The sequence below is a fragment of the Carcharodon carcharias genome, chromosome 2 (genome assembly GCF_017639515.1).
Source record: "Carcharodon carcharias isolate sCarCar2 chromosome 2, sCarCar2.pri, whole genome shotgun sequence".
NCBI lineage: Eukaryota > Metazoa > Chordata > Chondrichthyes > Lamniformes > Lamnidae > Carcharodon > Carcharodon carcharias.
Genome location: NC_054468.1, coordinates 225,467,688 through 225,493,299, shown reverse-complemented (window position 1 = coordinate 225,493,299; position 25,612 = coordinate 225,467,688). Strand labels below are relative to the sequence as shown.

General features: G+C 42.3%; 1 protein-coding gene across 2 annotated transcripts in view; it reads left to right on the top strand.

Annotated features, from left to right (window-relative positions):
• The window catches only part of LOC121275342 (keratinocyte-associated protein 3-like), a 47,098-nt gene extending 36,644 nt beyond the window's left edge, over nt 1-10,454 (top strand). Inside the window, exons 5-8 of one of the 2 annotated variants that reach the window (XR_005942387.1) lie at nt 4,163-4,297; nt 5,078-5,175; nt 7,113-7,239; nt 10,300-10,454. Coding sequence is in view for 1 of the 2 variants with exons in the window: in XM_041182847.1 (XP_041038781.1) it covers nt 4,163-4,297; nt 5,078-5,167 (225 nt within the window). In the remaining variant the exon portion in view is untranslated. Of the gene's footprint in view, nt 1-4,162; nt 4,298-5,077; nt 5,176-7,112 lie in introns of both variants that reach the window. The other variant, XM_041182847.1, reaches the window with a different exon arrangement.
• The last annotated feature ends 15,158 nt before the right edge of the window (nt 10,455-25,612 follow it).

The following is a 25,612-nucleotide window of genomic DNA, read 5'->3' as shown; positions in this document are numbered from 1 at the left end:
TGGTTTTGCAAAGACTATGGAAAGGCTGGTGGAGGGAATTCCAGGGAGGAAAATTACAGGCTCCAGCCCATCCTTTTAATACAGGGATATCAATGAGCTAATTCCTCCCCATCTCTTCTGGAAATGCTGATTTGTACTTGGGTGCAGATCGCGCAGTTCTTCAATACCTCACTCAGTGGCCATTCTTCGGTAAAAGCCTGGACATCAAGATTATGTAACCATAGGAAGCATCACCTCTTAGCTTCACTTGGCCATTCTTGCATTAGGAGACTTGGTATTGTGATCAGGAGCAAGATCTTTCATTGTTTTCTCTTTCTCTTCTCTTTCCCACAACCAATGGATTAGATCTAAGCTCTGCAGTCCTTCCATATCCAGTCAGAAATGGTGGTGGACAATTAAGTAATTACTGCAGGAGGAGTCTCCACAAATATCCCTATCCTTAATAATGGGGGAGCCCAGCACATCAGTGCAAAATACAAGGCTGAAGCATTTGCAACCATCTTCAGCCTGAAGTATTGAATGGACGATCCATCTCGGCCTCCTCCTGAGATCCACAGCGTCACAGATGCCAGTCTTCATCCAATTCTATTCACTCCACACGATATCAAGAAACGGCTGAAGGCATTGGATGCTGCAAATGCTATGGCCTTGACTGCATTCTGTCAACAGTACTGAAGACTTGTGTATCCTCCAGAATTAGCTGCACCCCTGGTCAAGCTGTTCAAGTACAGCTACAGCAATTGCATCTACCTGGCAATGTGAAAAATTGTTCACGTGTCCTGTCCACAAAAAGCAGAATAAATCCGAACCAGTCAATTATCACCCCATCAGTGTACTCTTGATCATCTGCAAAGTGATGGAAGGGGATGTCGACAGTTCTATCAAGCGGCACTTACTCAGCAATTACCTGCTCCCTGATGCCCAGTTTGGGTTCTGCCAGGGCCACTTAGCTCCTGACCCCATTACAGCTTTGGCCCAAACATGGACAAAAAAGTTGAACTCCAGAGGTGAGGTGAGAGTGACTGCCCTTGACATCAAGGCAGCATTTGACCAAATGTGGCCTCATGGAGCCCTAACAAAACTGATGTCAATGGGAATCGGGGGGAAAACTCTCCACTGGCACAAAGGAAGATGTTTATGGTTGTTGGAAGTCAATCATATCAATCCCAGGACATCACTGCAGGAGTTCCTTAGGATAGTGTCCTATGCCCAGATATCTTCAGCTGCTTCGCCAATGACCTTCCTTCCCTCCATCGTAAGGTCAGAAGTGAGGATGTTCTTGAATGATTGCACAGTGTTCAGCACCAGTCCCACTGCTCAGATACTGAAGCAGTCCATGTCCATATGCAGCAAGACCTGGATGACATTCAGGCTTGGCCTGATAAGTGGCAAAAATTTGCACCACACAAGTGCCAGGCAATGACCATCTCCAAAAAGAGAGAATCTAACCATCGCCCCTTGACACTCAATGGCATTACCATCGCTGAATGCCACAAGTCAGGAGTGTGATGGAATACTCTTCACTTGCCTGGGCAAGTACAACTCCGACAACACTCGAAACTTGACAACATCCAGGACAAAGCTGCCCACTTGATCCAACACCTTAAACATTCACTCCCTCCGCCACTGTGCACAGTGGCAGCAGTGTGTACCATCTACAAGAGGCACTGCAGCAGCTCACCAAGGCTCCTTCAACAGCACCTTCCAAACCTGTGACTGCTACCACCTAGAAGGACAAGGGCAGCAGGTGCATGGAAACACCGTCACCTGCAAGTTCCCCTCCAAGCCATACACCATCCTGACTTGGAACTAAATTACTTTCACTGTTGCTGGATCAAAATCCTGGAACTCCCTCCCTAACAGCACTGTGGGTATACCTACACCATATGGACTGCAGTAGCTCAAGAAGGCGGCTCACCATCACCTTCTTGAGGGAAATTAGGGATGGACAATAAATGCTGACTTGGCCAGCGACGCCCACATCCTGTGAATGAATAAGTTAAAATAATCTATAGTTTACTTACTCTTGAAACCAATTGTAGCTACTTTCTTGAATGACGATATATCACAAGTAGAATTAAGCAGAAGGCCATTCGGCCCATTATCCCTGTGTCTCTTTGCAAGAGTTAGCCACCTGATCCCACTTCTCTGTTCTTAAAATGGTTCTCTGACAAATATTTATGCCCATTCCTCTTTAAAAGCTATACTGAATTTTGCTATTCCTGGGTGGGCCTTCCAACACCCTCCTTAAAATACATCTGTGTTTCTCTGATGGTTAGTTTAAATAGTTGCCCTTTAGGTAGCAATCCACATGTGGCCTGTTCAATTAATTCCACACTAGGTGTTATTTCTATCACTAGGCTGTGGAGAGAATGGCCTATTGGTCAAAAATAACGAATAGGTTGTTAGTCAAATTTTCAACATAGTGACTGTACCACCAGGTAAGATTTGATTTCTCCTTTAAGTAAAGCTACTTCTCTTAAGTCTGAGCAGAGTTTGCTCCATACCACAGGGGAGTGAACACTGGTTTACGATATATGTTTACTTGAGTCCTAGCAGTCATAAATCAGATAAGAGGTTATTGTTTGACAGAGGACAGTTGAGGATTGGACTTGTAAGTTTAATGGTGCAGAAGGGAACATTTTAAACTGTGCAATAAACTGATGCTTTAGTAATTTTTCCTACCCCGTGACCATTAGGAGCATATGGTAAATCCTGAAGTAAATAAAATCTATGCTCTCCTCCCTGCTGGATAATAAAACCTCTAACAATCAGGGAGTTGGTATTTGACCATCTGCAGCTTTCTTTAAAGCCAGTTTTATATTTTGCAACCAAACCCATTATTTTCTTCTTGCCAACCTTGGTGAATTTGGAAAAATTATTTGATGGTTGCTGCAAGCTGCATGAAGTTCAGGTGTTTGGAGCTGACAGCCCTTGCATTGCACTTAGCAATATATGAGGATCAAGAGTGACATTACGGTCTCCCTCAATGTATAAACAGTGTAAGAGCGAAAATGTTGGTGCTGGCAACCCAAATTGATGTCGAGAATGGCATTGCAGGTGCTTGTAATGTAAACTCAGCTTAAGACCAAGTGCTGGTGCTCCCAGTTTAAAAACCATGTTGAACTCATTCCTTGGCCTGGTTTTTAAAGTTTACACAGCGCTTTTAATTTGATTCCGGACTGTCCGGGGAAAAGACTCCACAGCGCAGTTTTATTGGTGAGTCAGAGACTCAGCAGCGAAGCAAAGCCATAGACTGAGGTTCTATAAGCAAGCTACCTTCAATGAACCAAAAAGAACAGCTTGTGCATTACTGATCTGGGAGACGCCAAGGACACAACAAATCTGCACCAGTTCTAATTTGCAAGTGGGCCTCCTATTAGACCATCAGAGTCTTGGTGTCCTTGCTTGAAGCCCAGACATGGGCTTTACAGAAGGTCAGAGGATGCAGTGCAGGAAAGGGAACCATAGGATCATAAAGCACACAGGGAGCTCATTCAGCCCAGCGTTTCTGTATCCTGTCTTTAAAACAGCTTTCCAATTGGTCTCACTCCCCATCTCTTTCCCCAAAGCCTTGCAAATTTCACCCCTTGAGCTATTTATCCAATTTCCTTTTTGAAGGTTATTATTCAGTTTGCTTCCTTTAAGGTAGTGTATTCAGATAATCAGAACTCGCTCTGCAAAAGACATTCCCTTCATCTTTCCTCTATATGCTAATTGCACTGGTTGTGTTATTTTCTCTTGGAGTGGGTGTGCAGAGGTCACTACTGTTATCTGGCTGATATGGGCAAATTCAACACACATCTGGGAATGATCTTGAACCCTTTGGGTCTATTTGACTCTACTGCATTTGGTAGGCTACAGAGTTACTCAGCTATCAACTCACCAAAGGTTCTTATTGATGTTGGATAATATTGGGATGCTTGCCGAAAGCCCTGTTATCCTTGTATTATCCTACTTATTTGTAGAAAATAAGGTGAAATATAGTACAGAGGGAGCTAGTGACACCAGCCATTCTCTATCTAATACCTTATCCAGTTCATTTTCAACTCAAAGATCAATCAGTTGTGAAGAGGTGTCAGAATTTGAACACCTGGTTTTCAAAATAAAATTGACAGAGTATTTTGCCTGTGTGATAAAGATCATTTCTGTCTGTTTCCAGGACACCACACTGGCCTTGTGGATTCCATCAATGGTGCTGTCAACTGTTGAGGCAATCCTTTCCATCCGTTGCCTCATAGTGTCCATGATTCTTCGAGGAATAGGTCCTTGTGGACAGAGTGACATGATGGACCGGGTGAGTGTGTGTTTGCACGCTTGAACATGGGTGAGTAAGTGGGAAGAGTGTGTGGATGGAGACACCTGTGTGCAGATAGCTGTAGAGTGTGCATATGTTTTTACAGCCAGGTATATGTATGTATGTATTTGTGAAGTTACTGTTACATTGATAATGCACAGGCTGAACCTAATGATGGATTGTTTCTCTGGTGTACTGAATTACTGTTCTTTTGTGGCTGTGGCTCCTGAACGTGGTTGAAGACCATGACTGGATGATCTGATTCACTCCACTGGGCTACTCATTCTTCCTTTTCTCACCTGCCCCCTGGCAAAGAGCCAGCACAAACACAATGGGCTGAATTACCTCCTGTTCTGCAAGATTCTGTGACATGCCTATCTGTAGAAGTACAACTTGCCTCCAGTTGCCTCACTTTAATGTTCTTGGTCTAACTTTTTCATACTGTACAATGCTGCTGATCATACATTTGACGTCCCAGCCTCAATGTCAATATTACTGTGAAGGGGAACTCCAGAGTGTGGTGGGAAAAAACCCCACCGCTTATTGAAACTCTGTTGACCTATTTAAAGTTGCATTCTTCACAAAATAGGTTTAGCAACACTCCTTCTTATTTAGTCATACAGAAGCTTGAACCTGACAGTGCTGCTTCTGATTTGTGATAATCTGATTAGGTCCCTTCTCCGTAAACAAAAAAAGTTTGCCAATGTTTTTTTTTAAAAAAATGCTTCATTTGTCTAAAATCCCTCAAGTTCATTTGTGTGAACAAATATTGTTTGGCAGCTTGAGGAAGAAAACCCAGCAAAAGGAAAGAAAGGACGGGAATTGGAAACTTTTAAACTCATCAGGAAGAGCAGCAACATTCAGGTGTAGTGAAATGGGTGAGTAAACTAGCTTTTCACCTGAGCAGAGGTTTTTTATAAAGTTACTATAAGATCTGGCATACAATGTTGTAAACTCTGTCTGTTTGTTTTCTCTCCCTCTTCAGGGAATCGAGGGAGATAGAGATAGGGAGGGAAAGTGGAGTTGATAGATGATCAGCCATGATCATATTGAATGGCGGAGCACACTTTAGGGACCATATGGCCTACTCCTGCTCCAATTTCTTATGTTCATCCTCATTCAGTAACAGTACTCCAATACAGTACAGTGGGAGTGCTGCATTGTCTGAAGTGTTGTCTTTCAGATGAGACATTAAACCAAGGCCCCGACTGCCCCTTCAGGTGGACGTAAGAGATCCCAAGGCACTAATTCGAAGAAGAACAAAGGAGTTATCCTTGGTATCCTGGCCAACATTTATCTCTCAATCAACAGATTGTCTGATCATTTATCACATTGCTGTTTGTGGGAGCTTGTTGTGCACATATTAGCTGCTGTGTTTCCTACATTATAGTGGTGGCTATACTTTAAATGGTGCTTTATTGGCTGTAAGGTGCATTGGAACATCCTGAATTTGTGAAAGGCGCTACATACGTGCAAGCCTTTCCCCTCCTCCTGAAGCTGTTGACTGATATGGTTCCATGGGTCCAGCAGTCTTTCAGTCTCGCTCACTTAGACTTGTTCCTGTGGCTGAGGGACTAGACACCGAGTGTTATTTGATCATGACGACATGGCTTGATTCTGTTCTACTATCTGTATGTGGGCCCTTTTGTCAGGACCCCCTGAATGGCATTGAAAACTAGAAACTCTGTCTAATTCCTTTTTTCAATCTGCAGTTTAGGAACATCTAGGCCCTTTGTTCCCCAACCTCCTCAAATGCTACCCCACCTAGCTAAGGTTAGTCAGCTTAGCAGAGAGTGAACTTTCCTGGTCCATAGATCTCAGTACAACACTAGCCTTCGAAAGATCCAAGTATATTTGCTCAAGTGGAGAGCAAATATATAACTGTTATATTTGCTCCTGTTAACACAATACCTTTCCAATGTGAACAGTAACCACTTGGATGAAGTGGTGAACCTTAACCCATAGCAGGGACAGGTGCCTTCAGGAGAGGAGGGGGTGATGGGGGGATCTCCTGTCTTGCAGACATGGCTTCTCCCATTTGAAGCTGTTGGAAATGTTGTGATTGTTCAGTCTACTATTTAGGTGAAGTTATGCAAATGATGAAAATTTATATCTCCTTTTGGAAGGAGATGGGGATGTTCAACTGTTTTCTTGTGTCAAGCAACTTTGAGGGATGCATCTCACCTTGTGTGCTGAGGCTGTTATTTGCGGTATGGGATGGGAATGCGCATATTTCCATATAAGTTACTGCTTCACCCCACCACCCTCTGAATTCTTGATCTTGGCCTAAAAGGCTTGGTAAATGTCAATCCAAAGTCAAACAAAGCAAAGGGTTTGCTACCTTACTATGATCCTCAACGTGCTGAGTTCATAGCAGGATTGATGGAACTGGTTGGAGATACAACATGGCGCAAGACACTTAGAGAGAATGCAAGAGGAGAAAAATGTTTGTTCCTCTGCGCTGGTGCAAACTTACACACACTTCTTATCTGCATTATCAATTCATAATAACCTCTATGTAGGGTTATTTTAATATGAGCTGGGTTTGAATGGCTTAAAAAAGCCTTGATCTCCGCAACCAGAGCACCAACCTTGCTATGTTTCTGAGAGAGATATTAACGTCCCCTCCAAAGGGCAACACCTGTGACAGCGCAGCACTCCCTCAGTTCCGCGCTGGTGTGTCAGCCTAGATTTTGTGCTCCTGGAGCAGGGTTTGAACTGAGACTTTTCAGCTCATTGTTAATAAATGAGGCAGGGGTGCTGCTCACTAGAATTGCTACATGTATAAATTTCACGTTTACTTTTGTTTTTTCAGGCCAACGTCTCTTTTACCAACTCAGCGCAGTGCCAGTTATGTTGGAATTCATACAAAGCAACTGAGAGTGACGGGTGGGTTTAGGGGAATGTGCACGTAATCTTTTGACAATGAGGAAGCTGCACTGGTAATTTAGTTTCTGTTTTTAACTTGTAATGTGGAACTGGAGGAGTCAAATGTATATAAAAATAACTGTTGTAATGTGGAACTGGAGGAGTCAAATGTATATAAAAATAACTGTTGTAATGTGGAACAATTGTAATGTGGAGCAAAATTCTCATTAACAAAAAAAAAAATCTGAACTACACCCAATGGCTTTGTGTTAAAGGCAACACTTGGAATAACAGGAAGTCAGCCAAGCCAAAAGCCCTGGTGTGCGATTTCCAGTCTGTGTTAAGTTGATTGTGTTAAGTCAGGAGAAGTGTGGATGCTAAACTGGTTACGGTTTGTTACCATAAAAAGGTAGCTGCCAGATTTCCTGGTCCTAGTTGCTGTGCAGATTGAAAGTGGACATCAGCTGAAGAAAGGGGCAGACTCATATGTGATTCTGTTCATGAAAGAATAACCAGCCCTGTTCATTGTCTTAAGGCTAATGGGTGAAGATTTAGCACCGTTAGGAGAACCTATTCCTCCCTTTCTGTTTAGATCCCTGTACACGACACAGTAAATCTAGTACTGAAGGGCTTTTCTTTCTAATTGCTTCTGCTGAATGTGATCTTTGGATATGAGAGAGACAACACCGGAGCTGCCTTGTGTTCTGCTCACAGTACCTTTCCCTGGTGGACTGGCTAAGCTCAGAAAATGACTACTGTTCAACTCTTGAGTGCCTTGTGATTCTGCTGCTGATTTCTGTAATCCTGTCTGTTTGCCAGGCAATATCTGGATGTGGCTGGCAGTCTTTGCACTTTCCCACCTAAAGTCAGGGGCTTTGAATGGCATTGGACCAAGAGTCTAAAGTTTCTACAACTTCAGCATAGTGTTAAATGTCTTTTTTTTTTCTGATAGCTCAGGATAGTGTGGGACTTAGTGAAAACTGAACAGGAACGTACTGCAACTCAAATCCCTGTCCCTGGCTTATCTGAGAGCAGGATAATACAATTGGCTTCAGTGACTCTGAGTCAGGGATGGTAATAAACTCTCTAGACGTCCAGTAGATCATTTTGCTGGAAATTGGCTTGATATCCAACCAAATGTCAGAAGACTTTGCAAAATTGACGATCAAGACTCGGACCTGAAGATTGATGGATTGGGAGAAATACCCGAAGCTGACCAACCAACTTGAACCTAGGTGCAGAATTAACACCTGCAGGAAAGGAGAGCAGAGGGGAAAATATTTGAATTGTAGCATTGCGACAGTGCTGTTTCCAAGGACTTGTCATGTGTTGATTTTTTTCTCCCCCAAACCCCACCAAGTGAAGTATTTGTGTAGGCCTGCTGTAAATGTGAATTATTCAGAAACTGCAACAAATGTTAGAATTTTAATGTGGATTTGAAAGGTTCTTAATGAATACTCCTCTTAAAATCATGATTTGTTGCCTTTTTTAAGTGCCTTTTTGAGAATACAACCGTATCATGGTTTAGGAATTTTTAATGCAAGCAGAAAAATTAGAGATTTAATCCAATTCTTTTCTTCTCGCTCTTTCTGCTCTCTTCTTTCTTTTTCTCCTTCTCATTATCCCACCCTGCCTTTCTTGTATCCATCATCTCTTTAACTACTGAGTGTGCTGAAATCTGAGATCCCTTATCTTCTTACTGTAACATTTGTGTGACATTCAGCACTTCACCCAGTACGCCTGGAAAATTGTGATAAAGCTGCAGCAGATCTGAACCCTTTGTCTTTATTGGAGAAGACCTAATAGGGTACTGAGCTGATTGAAATGGATAGTCTCGGGTTCAATCCCAGCACTGTCCTGAGTTGCGGTGTTCATAATGTTATTCTGATTGGCCTGAAAGGTTCTTGGTTAGGGATGAGCCAGCATCACAATCTGCAGGAACCCTGCTGAAATTGCTGCTGCTCCTCCCAGTCGAACAGCTGTGGTTCACAACTGAGAAATGGCTACATCTGGAGATACAAGAGGGATTCTGTCACCTGTCTCACCCTTTCAGAAAAGGGGAGAAATAAGAGTTGGGCAGAGAGGAATCCATACATGGGTGTGCACCAATGTTCATCTGAAACAACATTTCAGTGTTGTTTTAGGATCCAATTATCAATTTAACAACACCAGCCACAAAATTTGCGGCTTCTTTGTTTGACAAATTACACACTTTCACCGTTTGAAAGCTGTTCTGGCATCCAACAAATTCCAGGCCAGGTTAACTAAGACTCCTTTTTGTTGGGTTATCCAAACCATGTGCCTTAACGGCCAACATTGGAATTGCGATCTCAATGATCTGATTTCCGCAGCAGTTGTTTTTGTGGCCATTCTGAGGAGGTGCTTCTGATCATTTGTGGTAAACTGAGAGTAATTTGACACCTCACAGCCTTATCACCACAGGAATTTCTTTGCAAATGTCTGAATACAGGAGGTTGACAGATGGCAAAGACAGTCGGGGGTGCATTTAAATATAGGCTTAGTGTTGAAAATCCAATGGTTTTTAACCATTGCCACTCAATTCCCTGCAAACCACTTATAACACCATTTATGAATAAAGTTTTGCGGTTGTAAGAACAACTAGTGAGCTGCCTCGCTGGAGCATTAGGTTTAATGAGTGTGAGCAAGCAATGGTGGACCAGCAGGTTCCTGGCTGGAGTTCATCTGGTTCTCTGCTGAGTTGGTTAATCGCGCCAGGCGTAGGGGCGTAAGAAGGAGGATGCTATGACAATTGGCTCTGATGCCCTTGGGCGAGGGGGGAGAGGCTTGGCCTTTTTCAAAGAAGTTTCAGACATTTGCTACAGTTACCCTTCATCATAGATCTCATCCCTGCTGGAGAGGGGAGCAAAGTAATTCTGTGGGCCAGATTTCATATCATAAATTTCATCTGGTTTAATTGAATTCCAAAATAACAATGATGGCAGAGATGGAAAGTATTTGAATTATTATGTTTTTATTTTTTTTTTAAAAAAAGACAGCAAAGGGCAGATTTTGGTCTTCAGTTCTGTTGAAATGGGTGGGATTTTATTTCCAGTTTTTCATCTTGTTTATACACAATTGCTGAAAGTTGTTCTTCTATATCCATTATGTGTTAGATGTGACTATTTAATTCAAAAACAGAATTACCTGGAAAAACTCAGCAGGTCTGGCAGCATTGGCGGAGAAGAAAAGAGTTGAGTTTCGAGTCCTCATGACCCTTCGACAGAACTTGACTATTTAATTGTCTTTCAAATAAAGATTGATAATTGAATCTGTGTTTTTCTATTCTATACTTCTCATGGTTTCACTTTAGGCTCAAAGCCAGGTCTGATTCACTTCTTTTTTAAATAAACCACTTATGTTACTGTGTTGCAAGTGGCAGGAAGTAAGAATTATGAGCTACAATTATGCTTAGGACAGCAAGTAGCTAAGTTGTGCTGAGAAGGTGTGTTCCAGAATTGATGCCAATCTGTGCTGAGTGATCCTAGCTGAGGTGGCGATTAACACCTGCCCTTGTGCAGGAGGGGAATATCAGCCACAACTGCTACTCTAATCGCCAGGTTAGCTCAGGTACAGGCTTACATAATACCTAGGGCACAGAAACAGGCCATTTGGTCTGCAGGCCCATGCTCTTTACGAGCCTCCTCCCAATCTTCATCTAAATGCATCTACACTATGTTCTTTCTCCATCCTGTGTTTATCTAGCTTCCTCTGAAATAGTACTATGATATTTGCCTCCTTGTGGTAATGAGTTCCACTTTCTGGGTAAATATGTTTCTCCTGAATTCCTCTGATGCTGCCTCCCCTTAATCTTTTCCCCCTTCCTTCCAGTTCCAATGGAATGCCAACATGACAATCACTGAGTATGGTGCAGGAACTTGGGTGAGGTGCAAGATATCTATGTTTGAGCAGAGAACTGGTGGAAAAGGGAGGGCTGGGAGTGTGTGAACAGAATATATCACTATAAAAAGTGATTACATTTTAAAAATAATTCCTTAGTTGTAAAGTACTTTTAGATGCCTTGAGGTCAAGGAATCTTGATATGGTGTTTTCAGTTAGACAGCTTCAGGAGAAATGCCACTCGAACTATCTATATTGATGACAAGACAAATGCAAGAATTGCCAAAGCAGGTATAGCTTCAGTAGACTTCAAACAACACTCTGGGAATGAAGAGGAGTAATTCTCTTTACTAAACTGAAAGTCTACAAAGCATTGGTCCTGACCTCTCTGCTCTACGCACAAGAGACTTGGACTGTGTACCAGCATCATGCCAAGAAGCTCAACTATTTTGCCTTATGCTGTCTTTGGAAGCTTCTGAAGATCAGGTGGCAGGACAAAATCGCAGATACTAAGATGCTCACCTGAGCTGTCATGCCAAGCATCCACACCATCACTGAGACAGTCACAACTGACTGGGCTGGTCACTTAGCAGAATGTCTAACACTCACTAACCAAAATGGATCTTCTGTGGAGAGCTCGAGTCTGGGATGTGCTCTCAAAGTGGTCAAAGGAAGCGCTACAAGAACACTGAAGGCTTCAGTTAGGAGTTTTAATATTGACTTTGAGTCCTGGGAGCTCTCCCAGGATCACTGCATCTGGCCAACCAAATAAAAAATGGTGGAGCCTCCTTCGAAAGCAAGCGCATATCAGAGGTGGAGAGAAAACATAAGGAGATGAAACCCTGAGCCAGCAACTTGTACAAAACTCAATCGTCTGCGGTATCCTCTCCTATTTTCAACAGAACCCTCTGGGTGCAGATCGACCTTGGCAGTCATCTACCCTGCCACCAGAACCCTTCCAAAACACCCCAAATGATGAAGATGGTCATCTTCACCTTGAAGGACAAACAGAACAGGATAAGGTACTATGTTAGTGCAAGTTCTTTTCCTTTGTCATAGAGCTTCTGGGTTTTGTTACGATGGATGAAGGAAAGTGAACAGAAAGGTATTGAGTAAATGCTTCTTACTTTTCCACAGGAGAGGACGGAAAATCTTAAGGGAATGTCAAAAAGGATTCAAATCATTTGGCAGTATTAATAGTGGATGAGCCAAATTGCCAAATGTCATCATTAGCTTGAAGTGAAAAGTTTTTGCTTTCAAGAGCAAAATAAATTGGGCAGAAATGACAAATACAAAGTTAATAACTGGCTAAACTGGATTAGTGTCAGTCATGACTCAGTTGAAGTACTTTAGCTGTCTTGTTGTAAGGTTCCTGGTACACGTCCCACACCAGGACTTGAGGCTAAAAGTCAAAGCTGACACCCCAGAGTGCCATACTGTCGGAGTTGAGATGTTAAATCGAGGTCCCATCTGCCTCTTGAGTGGATGTACAAGATCACATGGCACTTTCGAAGAAGGGCAGGAAACCTATTCCTTGTGTATTGGCCAATATTTATTCCTCGATCAACATGATAAAAATAGATTATTTGTTCATTATCACATTGCTATTTGTAGGAGTTTGCTTTGTACATATTGTTGTTGCATTTCCCACATTACAACAGTGACTACACTTCAAAAGTACTTCATTGGCTATAAAAGCTTTGAGATGTCTGATCCTGAGGACACTATCTAAATGTACGTCTGTCTTTCTTTGGATTGGTAGCTTGATTTATTCTGAAGAAGACCTCGAAAGATCATATGAAATAGGAACAGGAGTAGGCCTTTTGGCCCCTTGAGCCTGCTTTGCCATTCAATAAAATTATGGCAGGATTGATTGTGGCCTTAACTCCACTTTCCTGCCTGCCCCTGACAACCTTTCACTTGGCTGTTGATCAAAAATCTGGCTAACTCAGCCTTGAATACGTCCAATGATCCAGCTTCCACTGCTGTCTGGGGTAGAGAATTTTAAACACTAATGACCCTTTGAGAGAAGAAATTCCTCCTCATCTCCTTCTTAAATGGAAGACCCCTTATTTTTAAACTGTGCCTCCTCGTTCCCATGAGGGGAAATGTTCTCTCAGCATTGACCCCCTCAATCTTATCTGTGTCAATAAGATCACTTCTCCTCCTTCCAAACTCCAATGAGTATAGGCCCAACCTGATCAACTTTTCATCATTGGCAATCGTTTCATCTTAGGAATCAGCCTGGTGAACCTTCTCTGAACTGTTTCCAATGCAAGGACACTCCTCCTTAAGTCATGAGACCAAAATAGTACACTATAGAGTATTTTATGTATGGTCTCACCAATGCCCTGTAGAGTTGCAGCAAGACTTCCCTACTTTTATACTCCATCCCGCTTGCAATAAAGGTAGCATTCCATTTGCCGCCTTAATTTCTGGCTGTACCTCCATGCTAAGCTTTTGTGATTCATGTATGAGGACATCCAGATCCCTCTGTATCACAGCATTCTGCAGTGTCTCTCCATTTAAATAATATTCTGTTTTTATATACTTCCTGCCAAAGTGGAGAAGTTCACATTTTCCCACATTATACTCCATCTGCCAATTTTTTGCCCACTCATATAACCTATCCACATCCCTGTGCAGAGTTTCTGCATCCTTCCCATAATTTGCTTTTCTACCTATTTTTATAGCATTAGCAAATTTGGCTACAAATCAGCTGGTCTTGTCATCAAAGTCATAATATAGATTGTAAATAGCACTGATCCTGGTGACACTCCACTAGTTACAGTTTGCTAATCTGAAAATGACCCATTTATCCTTACTCTGTTTCCTGTTACTTAGCCAATTCTCTGACCTTGCTAACATATCACCCCAACACCATGAGCACTTATCTTGTGTCGTAACTTTTTGTGTGGCACCTTACTGAATACGTTTTGGAAATCCAAATAGATTACATCTACTAGTTTCCCCTTTGTCCACCCTGGAGAGGAGAGAGGGAAGGAGAACATTGGCCATCTGGAATAGCTGAAATGATTTAGCCACAGTGAGATTAAGAATTGGCAAATGTGATAAACTCTCAAGCATGTCAGATGCAGCAAGACGGAGAACTCTATACAAATTGTAAGGGTGGCAGAAGAGAGTAGTGTTTGTTTTGGAGGATTTCAACTACTTATCATCCATGAGCAGTTAATTCTAGAGGGAGACTAGGGGAGGAAGTATTTGTTGATACTGTTACCAATGGCTTCTTTACTCAACATGTTATAAATATTGGCTTTATTGCTTAACAATGATCCTAGATGATATCCTGATCTCCATGTGAGGGAGCAATAGGTCAACAACACAAGTATTTCATCACATTTCAGTGAGTTAACCAAATTCCTGCTGCAGATAATTTAATGCTAGTGCTAGATTTCACTGGGGCTTGGTTTTTAATTATATGGGTAGCATTGGTGGGTTTGTGGGGAGGGGAATGCTGTTAGAAATAACTAATATGCTAGGAGAGTGAGGTTTGTTTAAATCTAAACTTATGGACAGAAAAACCAGATTAAAAAGGAGGACGACGAATAAAGTGAAATCTATATCTGTTTGAGAGAGATTCATCTTAAAATGAATTATTTTAAAAATTATTTTATCTTAAGCTCAAGAATTGTTGAAACTGCCATATAGAATGTGTGGTCAAGAGGCAGAACATGGGCTCTCAGTCCATTCCATGTCGGCTGCAAGGAGATTACACATAACTAATCCGTGAGTGCAAGTCGATCCAGATGTACCTTTTTGCATATATAGCTTCAAGTCCAACAAACAAAGATATCAAGTTTAGCCATTGGCAGCCAGAGTTAGAGAGGAAAAAGAAAAATTGACAACTGTCTTCAACTGCCCACATCTACTCGGCTGATATTCATGAGTTTTTATGAAAGGTTGGAACAGAAGGAGACTATTTAATCCATCAAACTTGTTCTGCTATTCAAGTTAGAGAGGAAAAAGAAAAATTGACAACTGTCTTCAACTGCCCACATCTACTCGGCTGATATTCATGAGTTTTTATGAAAGGTTGGAACAGAAGGAGACTATTTAATCCATCAAACTTGTTCTGCCATTCAATTCTATCATGTCCGATCTGTATCTGAACTCCATCTAACCCCCACATCCTACCCTAGCTTGGTACCTCTTAACTGACTAACAAAAATCTATCAACCTCAGATTTAAAATTCTCAACTGACCCCCAGCTTCTGCAGCCTTTTTGGGCCGAGAGTTCCATTTTCCACTACCCTTTGTGTGAAGAAGTGCTTCCTTTCATCACCTCTGGGTGGCCTAGTTGTAATTTTAAGGTTATTCCCCCTTGTTCTGGAATCCCTCCAGCAGAGGAAACAGTTTCTCTTTCACTACCCAATCAACGATCTGCCTCCTATTATGTTCAGAGAGACAGATGTTTCAGTGATTTGAGCCCTTTGGTCTTTAACAACTATTGCCTCTTGTTGACATCAGGTTGCCATCTGACAGGGTGCTATTAGGGTCAGGTAAAATACATGACCTGCCCCAGGCACCTGTATTTGCCAAGTTGTCGATTGCTCTTTATGGTGCATAAGGAGGAGGTAGCAGAGAAACAACTGAATTGAAACCAACTTTGTCCGCCCTTATGTCTCCAGCCACCCACACACAGCAGCAGTGGTTGTAGCTATGGAGAAGTCTGTGACCTGGGTAATTGTTATTCCAGTTGCAGATGGAAGTGGGGCCTGGGTTATAAATAAACTGCAGAGCTTGTGTCGGAGACAAGTTAAACATGTTGTTTAGTATGTGGATCTATCTGTTCATAAGCTTAACATATTGCTAGAGGAGGACATCTACTGGTTGTTTTAAGATACCAGCATCTGGTGAATATCACTATTAATGTCCTATTTAAAGAAAAGAAAGACTTGCATTTATTGAGTAGATGACCAGTAGATAATGCCCAATCTGGTCAATAATCTGTATGCTCAGATGCAACAAGTCTTGGATTTATGTAGTACCTTTCATCACCTTGAGACATCCCAAAGTATTTTACAGCCAGTGAAGTTACTGCTGTCATAATAATAACCTAAGATATGCTACCAATAGAGCAGTATAGGCTTCATTTTAGAGAGGCTTGCTGTATGTAAAGAATGACACAATTTTTTAACAAAAACTCAGAATGGATAGTACTGATGAAGAGACTTGCTATGTAGTAATCTGTCCCAAATACAAGATGCATCTGTCAGCTGAATGTCATCTACATTAGGTCAAACGTGGGCAAGGAGACATCTGCTGTCTACCACTTACCACGCCCTCTCACCCCCCTCAGCTGATGAATCAGTACTCTTTCACGTTGAACACAATTTGGAAGAAGGGCTGAGAGTGACAAGGGCACAGAATGTACTCTGGTGAGGGACTTTAATGTCCATCTCCAAAGAGTGACTCGGTAGCATCAGCCAGGCCAAGTCCTGAAGGACATAGCTGCTAGACTGGGTCTGCAGTGGGTGGTGAGGGAACCAATAAGAGGGAAAAACATACTTGACCTCATCCTCACCAATCTACCTGCCGCAGATGCATCTGTCCATGACAGTATTGGTTGCAGTGACCACCACTCAGTCCTCATGGAGACAATGTCCTGTCTTCACACTGAAGATAGTCTCCATCGTTTTGTGTGGCACCAGTACTGTGCTAAATGTGATAGATTTTGAACACATCTAGCAACTCAAAACTGGGCAAACATGAGGCACTGTGTGCCATCACAGCAGCAGAACTGTATTCAACCACAATCTGTAACCTCATGGTCCAGCATACCATTAGCATCAAACTGGAAGATTAACCCTGGTTCAATGAAGAATGCAGGAGGGCATGCCAGGAGCAGCTGTAGGCGTACCTAAAAATGAGGCGTCAACCTGGTGAAGCTACAGCACAGAAACTACTTGCGTGTCAAACACCTGCGACAGACAGAGCTCAGTGATTCCACAACCAACAGATCAGATCTGAACTCTGCAGTCCTGCCACATCCAGTCATGAATGGTTGTGGATAATTAAACAAGTTCTTTGAGGAGAAGGCTCCACAAGTATCCTAATCCTGAATATAGGGAGAGTCCGGCACATCAGTGCAAAAGACAAGGCTGAAGCATTTGCAAGCATCTTCAGCCAGAAGTGTCACGTGGATGATCAACCTCCGTCTTCTCCTGAAATCCTCAGCCTCACAGATGCAAGTCTTCGGCCAGTTTGATTCACTCAACATGAAATCAAGAAACGGTTAAAGGCACTGAATACTGCAAACACTATGGGCCTTGACAACATTCTGGTAACGGTATTGAAGAATGGTGCTCCAGAACTAGCCGTGCCCCCAGCTAACCTGTTTTAGTACAGCTACAACACTGGCACCTATTGACAATGTGGAAAACATACAAACATACATATGAACATACAAGTTAGGAACAGGAGTAGGCCACTCAGCCCTTTGAACCTGCTCCACCATTCAATAAGATCATGGCTGATCTGACTGTAATGTCCTGCCTCCTCCCAAAACCTTCCGCCCCCTTGTTTACCAAGAATCTATCTAGCTCTGCTTTGAAAATATTCAAAAGACTCTGTTTCCACTGCCTTTTGAGGAAGAGAGTTTCAAAAACACACTACCCCCTGAGCGAAAACATTTCTTTTCATCTGTTTTAAATGGCAACCCCAAATTTCTAAACCAATACCCCTAGTTCTAGATTCTCCCACAGGAGGAAACATCCTCTCCATATCCACCCTGTTTGAATCATGTTGCCTCTTACACTTTTAAACTCCAGTGGATACAAGCCCAGCCTGTCCAACCTTTCCTCATAGGATAATTCGCCCATTCCTGAGATTAATTTAGTAAACCTTCTCTGAACTGAACTAACACATTTACATCCTTCCTTAAATAAGGAGACCAATACTGTACACAGTACTCCAGATGTGGTCGCACCAGTGTCCTGTGTTCATCTGAAGCATAACCTTTCTACTTTTATATTCAATTCCCCTTGCAATAAACAATAACATTCTATTAGCTTCCCTAGTTACTTGCTGTACTGCATGCTAGCCTTCCGTGATTCATGCAGTAGGACACCCTGATCCTTCTGCATCTCAGAGCTCTGCAATCTCTCACCATTTAGATAATATGTTTCTTTTTTACTCTTCCTACCAAAATGGACAATTCTACATGTTCCCACACTATACTCCATTTGCCAGATCTTTGTTCACTCGCTTAACCTATCCATGTCCCTTTGCAGCCTCCATGACAATATTTACCCTGAAATCTTTAAAAAAGTGATTCCCTGTAAGGTAGCTGGAGTCAATCATTTCATCAGCACTGATGTAGCATCCAGCGAAATATCATTACTGTTGAGCAGGCCATCGATGAAGAAAGTGCAAATGAAGTTGGACATGAGAAGTGACAAGGCCATTGTATTTGGAAAACCTGTTGATTTGCAATTTATGCAATCTGGACACTATTGTATTCCTTTAATGAAACCCAGCTTTTCTACTAAGGAGAGTAAAGAAGTGATATTAGCATCAGGGATAGAAATTTGGAAGACAAAAAGCTAATTGTGTTAAAATCACACTGGCAGTTTGCCCATCCTTCTTCACAAAGATTTAAAATTTTGCTAAGGGATGGAGAGTACACCAAACTTATAGAGGAGATAAGTGACAGATGTGATATATGTAAGAAATACAGAGGAACAGCATCGCAGCCCATAGTGAGTCTACCCTTAGCGAGGGATTTCACTGAAGTGGTGGCGATGAATTTAAAGATGTGGGATAAAGAAAAGAACATTTTTATTTTACATTTTTATAGATTTGACCACAACGTTTAGCCAGTTGACAATCATACACAGTAAAGAAAAGAAAATAATTGTGGATCAGGTCATGGAAAAGTGGATAGGGACCAGATTGGGATCACCAGCAAAATTCCTCACTGATAATGGGGGGGAAATTTGCTAATGATGAGGTTTGGGATATGTGCAAAAACGTGAATATAATAGTTATAAATACAGCAGCAGAAAGCCCTTCTAGTAACAGAGTGTGAAAGGAATCATCCAGTGATTGATGAGATGCTTCATAAAATTTTGGCAGATAGACCAAACTGTAAATTAACATTAGCTCTAGCATGGGCTGTCCATGCCAAGAATTCACTGCAGATGGTTGAGGGCTTTAGATCATATCAGTTGGTTTTTTGGTAGAAATCCAAAAATTCCTTCGGTCCTGAGTGATCATCCCCCAAGCTTGGGAGGGAACTACAATTAGCTCTACCTTTTTCTGAGCATTTAAATGCACTACACGTGAGTAGAAGAGCGTTCCTTTAAGCTGACGTTTCAGAAAGAATTCAGTGAACTCTAAGACACACAGTACAACCGTCTGAAATGATTCTTAATCAGGGAGACATGGTATACTATAAAAGAGAAGGACTTAATGAGTGGCAAGATTATAGGTAAAGATGGTAAAACAGTCATTTTACAGCATGGGAACCAGACTATTCGGGTACACTCACCGAAGTTAGTTGGCACGGATTGCAAATTTGCCGGTCGGGAAAGGGTTAGAGGAAGTGATGAGGAACCATGTATTCCTCACACCCACCGAGGTAGATAGGTTCTTGATTGGTAAGGGGATCAAAGGTTATGGGGAGAAGGCGGGAGAATGGGGTTGACAAACATATCAGCCATGATTGAATGGCGGAGCAGACTCGATGGGCCGAATGGCGTAATTTCTGCTCCAATGTTTTATGGTCTTATGTTGCATGATTGTGAGGACCAGGTAGCTGAACTTGACAGGGTATCTGCAGATGGACACAGTAATTCGGACGAACAAGATAAGGTGATTTGTCCCAGAGGACAACTGCCGAAAGCTGGCACTAAAGTTAAATACTTGCCAGAAGGGACCAGCCAATGGAAGGATGTGACAATTGTAGGTAAAGCAGGGAAGGCCACTGGAAAATATAAGAACTGGTTAAATGTACGAGATAAAGGGCAGGAGGTTAGGCCTATGGATTGGAAACATGAAGTACAAAAATGGAAGGCATGGAAACGTAGCATCAGTTCAGACAGTGGGTCTGGGAGTGAACACGCCTTTAGGAAGAGATCACGAACTATAGAAAGAACATCTATAAATAGGAGAGGGAGATCAAGCAGTAACAGTCCAGAGCGAGATAGAAGGCAAGATAGAGGGTGCAGCTTAACAAGGTCAAGGAATATGGCACCGACTAGTAAGGCTACAAGGAGCAGAAGCCCATATGATCGAGAAGTCTTAGTAGCTTCAAACAACTTAGGTGATAAATTAATAAAGGGTGCCAAGCAGCAAGAACTACATAGTTGGAAAGAATTCATGGTATACACAGAGGTGCCAGATAGGGGACAACCAGTTCTATCTCAATGATGGATATGCACAGAAAAGGTGCTTCCTGATGGGACTTACAAAGCTAAAGCCAGGCTAGTGGCACGAGATTTTGAAGAAAAATTGGGTGACCAGGATCTAAAAGTAGGTTCACCGACAGCAGGGCAAGTTATTCTGAGGATTTTCTTGGCTTTGGTGGCTACAAAGGCTTGAGAATGCAAGTCAATTAATACTAAAGCTGCCTTTTTGCAAGGAGACCAACTTCAAAGGGAAGTTTTCCTCCGTCCACCAAAAGTGGTACCAAATGCAGAAGGACACTCTGGAAGTTATAAATAAATGAATTTACGGTTTAAATGACGCCTCCAGAGTTTGGTATTTCTCAGTGAGGTCAGTTTTGTTCAAGTTGGGCTGGCTTCAGTTGAGAGCAGACCCGGCAATGTTTTATTGGCACCACGGAGGGGAAACTTGCAGGCGGCTTTATGATGCATGTAGATGATTTTTTTTTTTGCGGGGCGGTGGAAGCGAATTATGAAATGATTGTCATTAATGGGCTCAGAACGGAGTTCCAGATTGTAAGTCAGGCTTCTGGTGCGTTTAAATACATTGGATTGGAAATCGGACCGAGTGGATCACGCCACTTTACATCAGCAATCCTACGTAGAGAACGTCAATCCCATTGCAATTAGTCATGGTGGTAGGGCCTCCCAGAAAGAGACAGCGGCTTCTAAAATGGAAAAAAAGAGGAACTCAGAATCTAACTGGGTAACTCAGTTGGCTAGGCAAACAAACAAGGCTGGATGTCAGCTTTGACATTTTGGAATCGAGCACTAAACTGAACGATCCCAAGGCTGAAGAAATTATTTGGGCAAACAGAACATCGACAAAATTAAAAATGGAGCAGCGTGTTTTGAAATTCCAATCTTTGAGTGATGTTTCAAAAATGAAACCGTGTTTAGTGATATGCCTTACGCAAATCAAAGTGATGGGTTTTCGAGTGCGGGAGGATTTATACTATTTCTCATGAGGGAGAAAGGTAAATGTTGCCCTTGGGCATGAGAAGCTAAAAAGATACAAAGAGTTGTAAAAAGCACCTTGGCAGCAGAGACTCTCGCCCTTCTTGAGGTGGTTTAAATGGCATTCTTCATAAAAAAGATATTTGAAGAAATTTTAAATGGACAGGAAAGATACCTATCGAATGTCATATAGACAATAAGTCACTTCAGGAAAATGTTCACTCTACAAAGTGCGTTAATGAAAAGAGATTGCGAATTGACATCGCAGGCTTAAAACAGATGTTAGAGAACAAGGAGATTGCCAAAGATCAAATGGATTTATAGCAGTTACCAATTGTCTGACTGCTTCACAAAAAGAGGAGTGAATTCCAAAAAGTTATTGGAGTGGAGATCCTCTTTTCCTTTGAGAAAACAAAAAGGAATTTTTTTGTGTGTGGACATTTCAACACATGTTTTTTTTCCTAAGAAGGAGGAATAAGGAGGATTTATTGAAAGGAAATGTCTGATTTATTGAATGGAAGTTGATGTCTGTGTGTTATGGAAAAGGAGATCCATCTTTTTTTAATATCTACTTGAGGGTTATTTCATCTTAAGAAGGGGGAATCTGTTGGGGAAAGACACAGCTCACAAGGAGTTCAATTGTTAATTATTAGTTAACAAGCTAAGTACCTATTTGTTATGTATAAACCTGGAAAACTCCGCGGCTATGTTCATGGCCAGGTGTCCCTGGAGAGGGCACACGTGGGGTGCTCTGGTACGATGAAGGTGAAGGTAAGCATGCAGGTGCAGCAGGCGGTAAAGAAGTCAAATGGCATGTTGGCCTTCATAGCCAGAGGATTAATTGTACAGGATAAAAGCAAAAAACTGTGGATGCTGGAAATCCAAAATAAAAATACCAGGAAAAACTCAGCAGGTCTCACAGCACCTGCGGAGAGTTCTGTTAAAGAGTCATGCGGACTCGAAATGTTAACTGTGTTCCTCTCCGCAGATGCTGCCAGACCTGCTGAGTTTTTCCAGGTATTTTTATTTTTGATTAATCGTACAGGGCCTTGGTGAGACCACACCTGGAATGTTGCGTGCAGTTTTAGTCTCCTTATCTGAGGAAGAATGTACTTGCTATGGAGAGAGTGCATTGAATGTTTACCAGACTGATCCCTGGGATGGCGGGACTGACATTTGAGGAGAGATTGGGTCGATTAGGATTATATTTGCTGGAGTTCAGAAGAATGAGGGGGGATCTCAGAGAAACCTATAAAATTCTAACAGGACTAGACAGGGTAGATGCAGGAAGGATGTTCCCGATGGTGGGGGAATCCAGAACCAGGGGTCACAGTCTGAGGATACGGGGTAGACCTTTTAGGACTGAGATGAGGAGAAATTTCTTCATCCAGAGAGTGGTGAGCCTGTGGAATTCGTTACCACAGAAAATAGTTGAGACCAAAACATTGTATGTTTTCAAGAAGGAGTTAGATATAGCTCTTGGGGCGAAAGGGATCAAAGGGTATGAGAAGAAAGCGGGAGCAGGCTATTGAGTTGGATGATTAGCCATGATCATAATGAATGGCGGAGTAAGCTGGAAGGGCCGAATGGCCTACTCCTGCTCCTAGTTTCTACGTTTCTATGATCGTGGCCTTCTGTGCTCGATGGGCACCGAGGAGACTGGGGTGCTTTATTGACCCCCTTAATCACGTTTTATTTTGAATTTTGTAAGTTTCCTTTAGGGTTTGTCTTTGTTTTTGCAGTATTGCTCTAAGGGCCTGCTTCTTAATTTGTCCTAAATTTTGTTAATTTAATTTAATTGGTTTAATCAAACGAGTAAAAAAGGGAAAACAGATGAGACAAGGATCCTGTTGAGTTGTAGGGACCAAAAATAAAACTCTGTTTGAAGAAGCCAGTTTTGATCTTTATCTTATTGTCCGGGTATTGGGACTTTATCAAGAAGTGCCCCTGCTGGTAACGACCATCTCCAATGAAGAGAACCTAGCCATCTCTTGATATTCAATGGCATTACTGTCACTGAATTCCCTGCTATCAACACCCTGGGGGGTTACCATTGACCAGAAACTGAACTGGACCGGCCATTTACTGTGGTTACAACAGCAAGTTAGGGACTGGGAACTCTGTGATAAGTAACTCACCTCCTCAGTCCCCAAAGTCTGTCCATCATCTATAAGGCACAAGTAGGAGTGTGATGGAATACTCTCTACTTAACCAGAATGCACGCAACTCCAACAACATTCAAGCTCGACACCATCCAGGACAAAGCAGTCCACTTGATCAGCACCCATCAACTACCTTCAACATTCATTCCCTCCAGCAATGATGCCATCTACAAAATGCACTGGAGCAACTCATCAAGGGTCCTTAAACTGCACCTTCCAAACTGTGACCTCTACCAAATAGAAGTACAAGGCAGCAGATGCATTGGAACACCACGAACTGCAAGTTACCCTCCAAGCCACACACCATCCTAACTTGGAAATATATTGCCATTCCTTCACTGTCGATGGGTCAAAATCCTGGAACTCCTTTCCTAATAGCACTGTGGGTGTACCTATATCACACAATGGACTGCAGAAGATGACTCACCATCAGCTTCTCAAGGAGAGTTAGGAATGGGCAATAAATGCTAGTCGGCTGTCAACACCCACATCCTGTGAAAGAATTTTTTAAAAATTCATTGACTAAGATTCAAGATGCTACCATGCATGTTTTATGAACTGAATTTTCCTGTTTGAACCAGGAGCATGATTGACATCTGTCTGATTTCCAGGTCGCAAACCTCGGCAGGATGCTACCTTCCAAGTGGAGGCCAATTAAGAAGCCGCCTCAAGGAACAGGGGAGGGCCAATCAGAGCGGCCATGTGAAGGCCTTCCCACAGACCCATTGTGAATGCTGTGGTGCCGCTACTGCTGAGGTGGATGGCGAAGGAGAGGGTGGCACAGATGGAGGAGCCATCCTGCTGATGGGACCAGCAGTCAATTCTTCATGCCCAGTACATGTCGGCACTATTCTAACCCTTTAAAGGGTCAGTCAGATTTGTGCATATCTTTTAAAAGTGTCAGCCGGTGGCACAACACAAATAATCCGGTAGAAGACAACAGAACTTCAAACGCATGAGCACTTTGGATCTCAGTGGTAAGCGTATGACTTTAACCGGCTATAACAGAGACTGGCAGTTTTCCCATGACTAAGTAATAAGTTGGCCTTTAATTCTTTTGAGTATTGTGGAGACATTTGCCCATTCACTTCCAGATTTTGAATGTGATTCTGGTCTAAAGCATCTAGAATAATTAGACATAGAAAATATGTTTCTGCTTGTGGAGGAGTCCAAAAGTAGGGTTCATAAATATAAGATAGTCACTACTAAATCCAATTTCAGAGAAACGTCGGTACCCAGAGAGTGGTTAGAATTTGGAACATATTACCCATTGAGTAGTTGAGGTGAATGGCTTAGATCTGAATATTTAAGGATGAATACATGAGGGAGAAAGGAATAGAAAGATATACAGATAGAGTGAGACCGAGCAGAGTAGATCAGTTGGGCTGAATGGCCTGTTACTATGCTGTAAGTGCTACGTTATTCTATGTAATACAGGTATATAATGTAGGAAACATAGCTGCAGATTGGTTCATAGTAAGCTTCAACAAGCAGCAATGTGCTACGGACCACAGTCTGTGGCTTAGTTGCTTGAGGGGTAAATATTGGCTAGGACCCTTTCTCGTCTTTGAAATTGTGCCATGGGATCTTCTACATTTGTCAAGAAGGGATGACAAGTCTTCAGTTTGACCCAGTGTCATTATGACAAAGAAGGAGGCCATTTGGCCCATCAAGTCCATGCTGGCACTCTATGGAGCAATCCAGTCAGTCTAACCCTAACCCCCATAGCCTTGCAAGTTTATTTCTCTCAAGTGCCCATCCAATTTCTTTCTGAAAGCATTGATTGTTTCCATTTCTGCCGAACTTGTGGGCAGTGAGATCCAGGTTATTACCACTCACTGCACAAAAAGGTTCTCCCTCCAATCCGCCCTGCATTCTATTGCCCAAAATCTTAAGTCTGCAAATCTTAAATTCCCCACTAGTTATTACAGTCACTCCGATCTCATCTTTTTGTTGCAAAGGGATTATGTTGGCTTCCTTCATTGTCTTGTGGTGACCCGCCTTAGCTCCAACAAGGAGGCAAGATATTGTCCAGATTTTTAAACAGAACCTTATTTCACGAC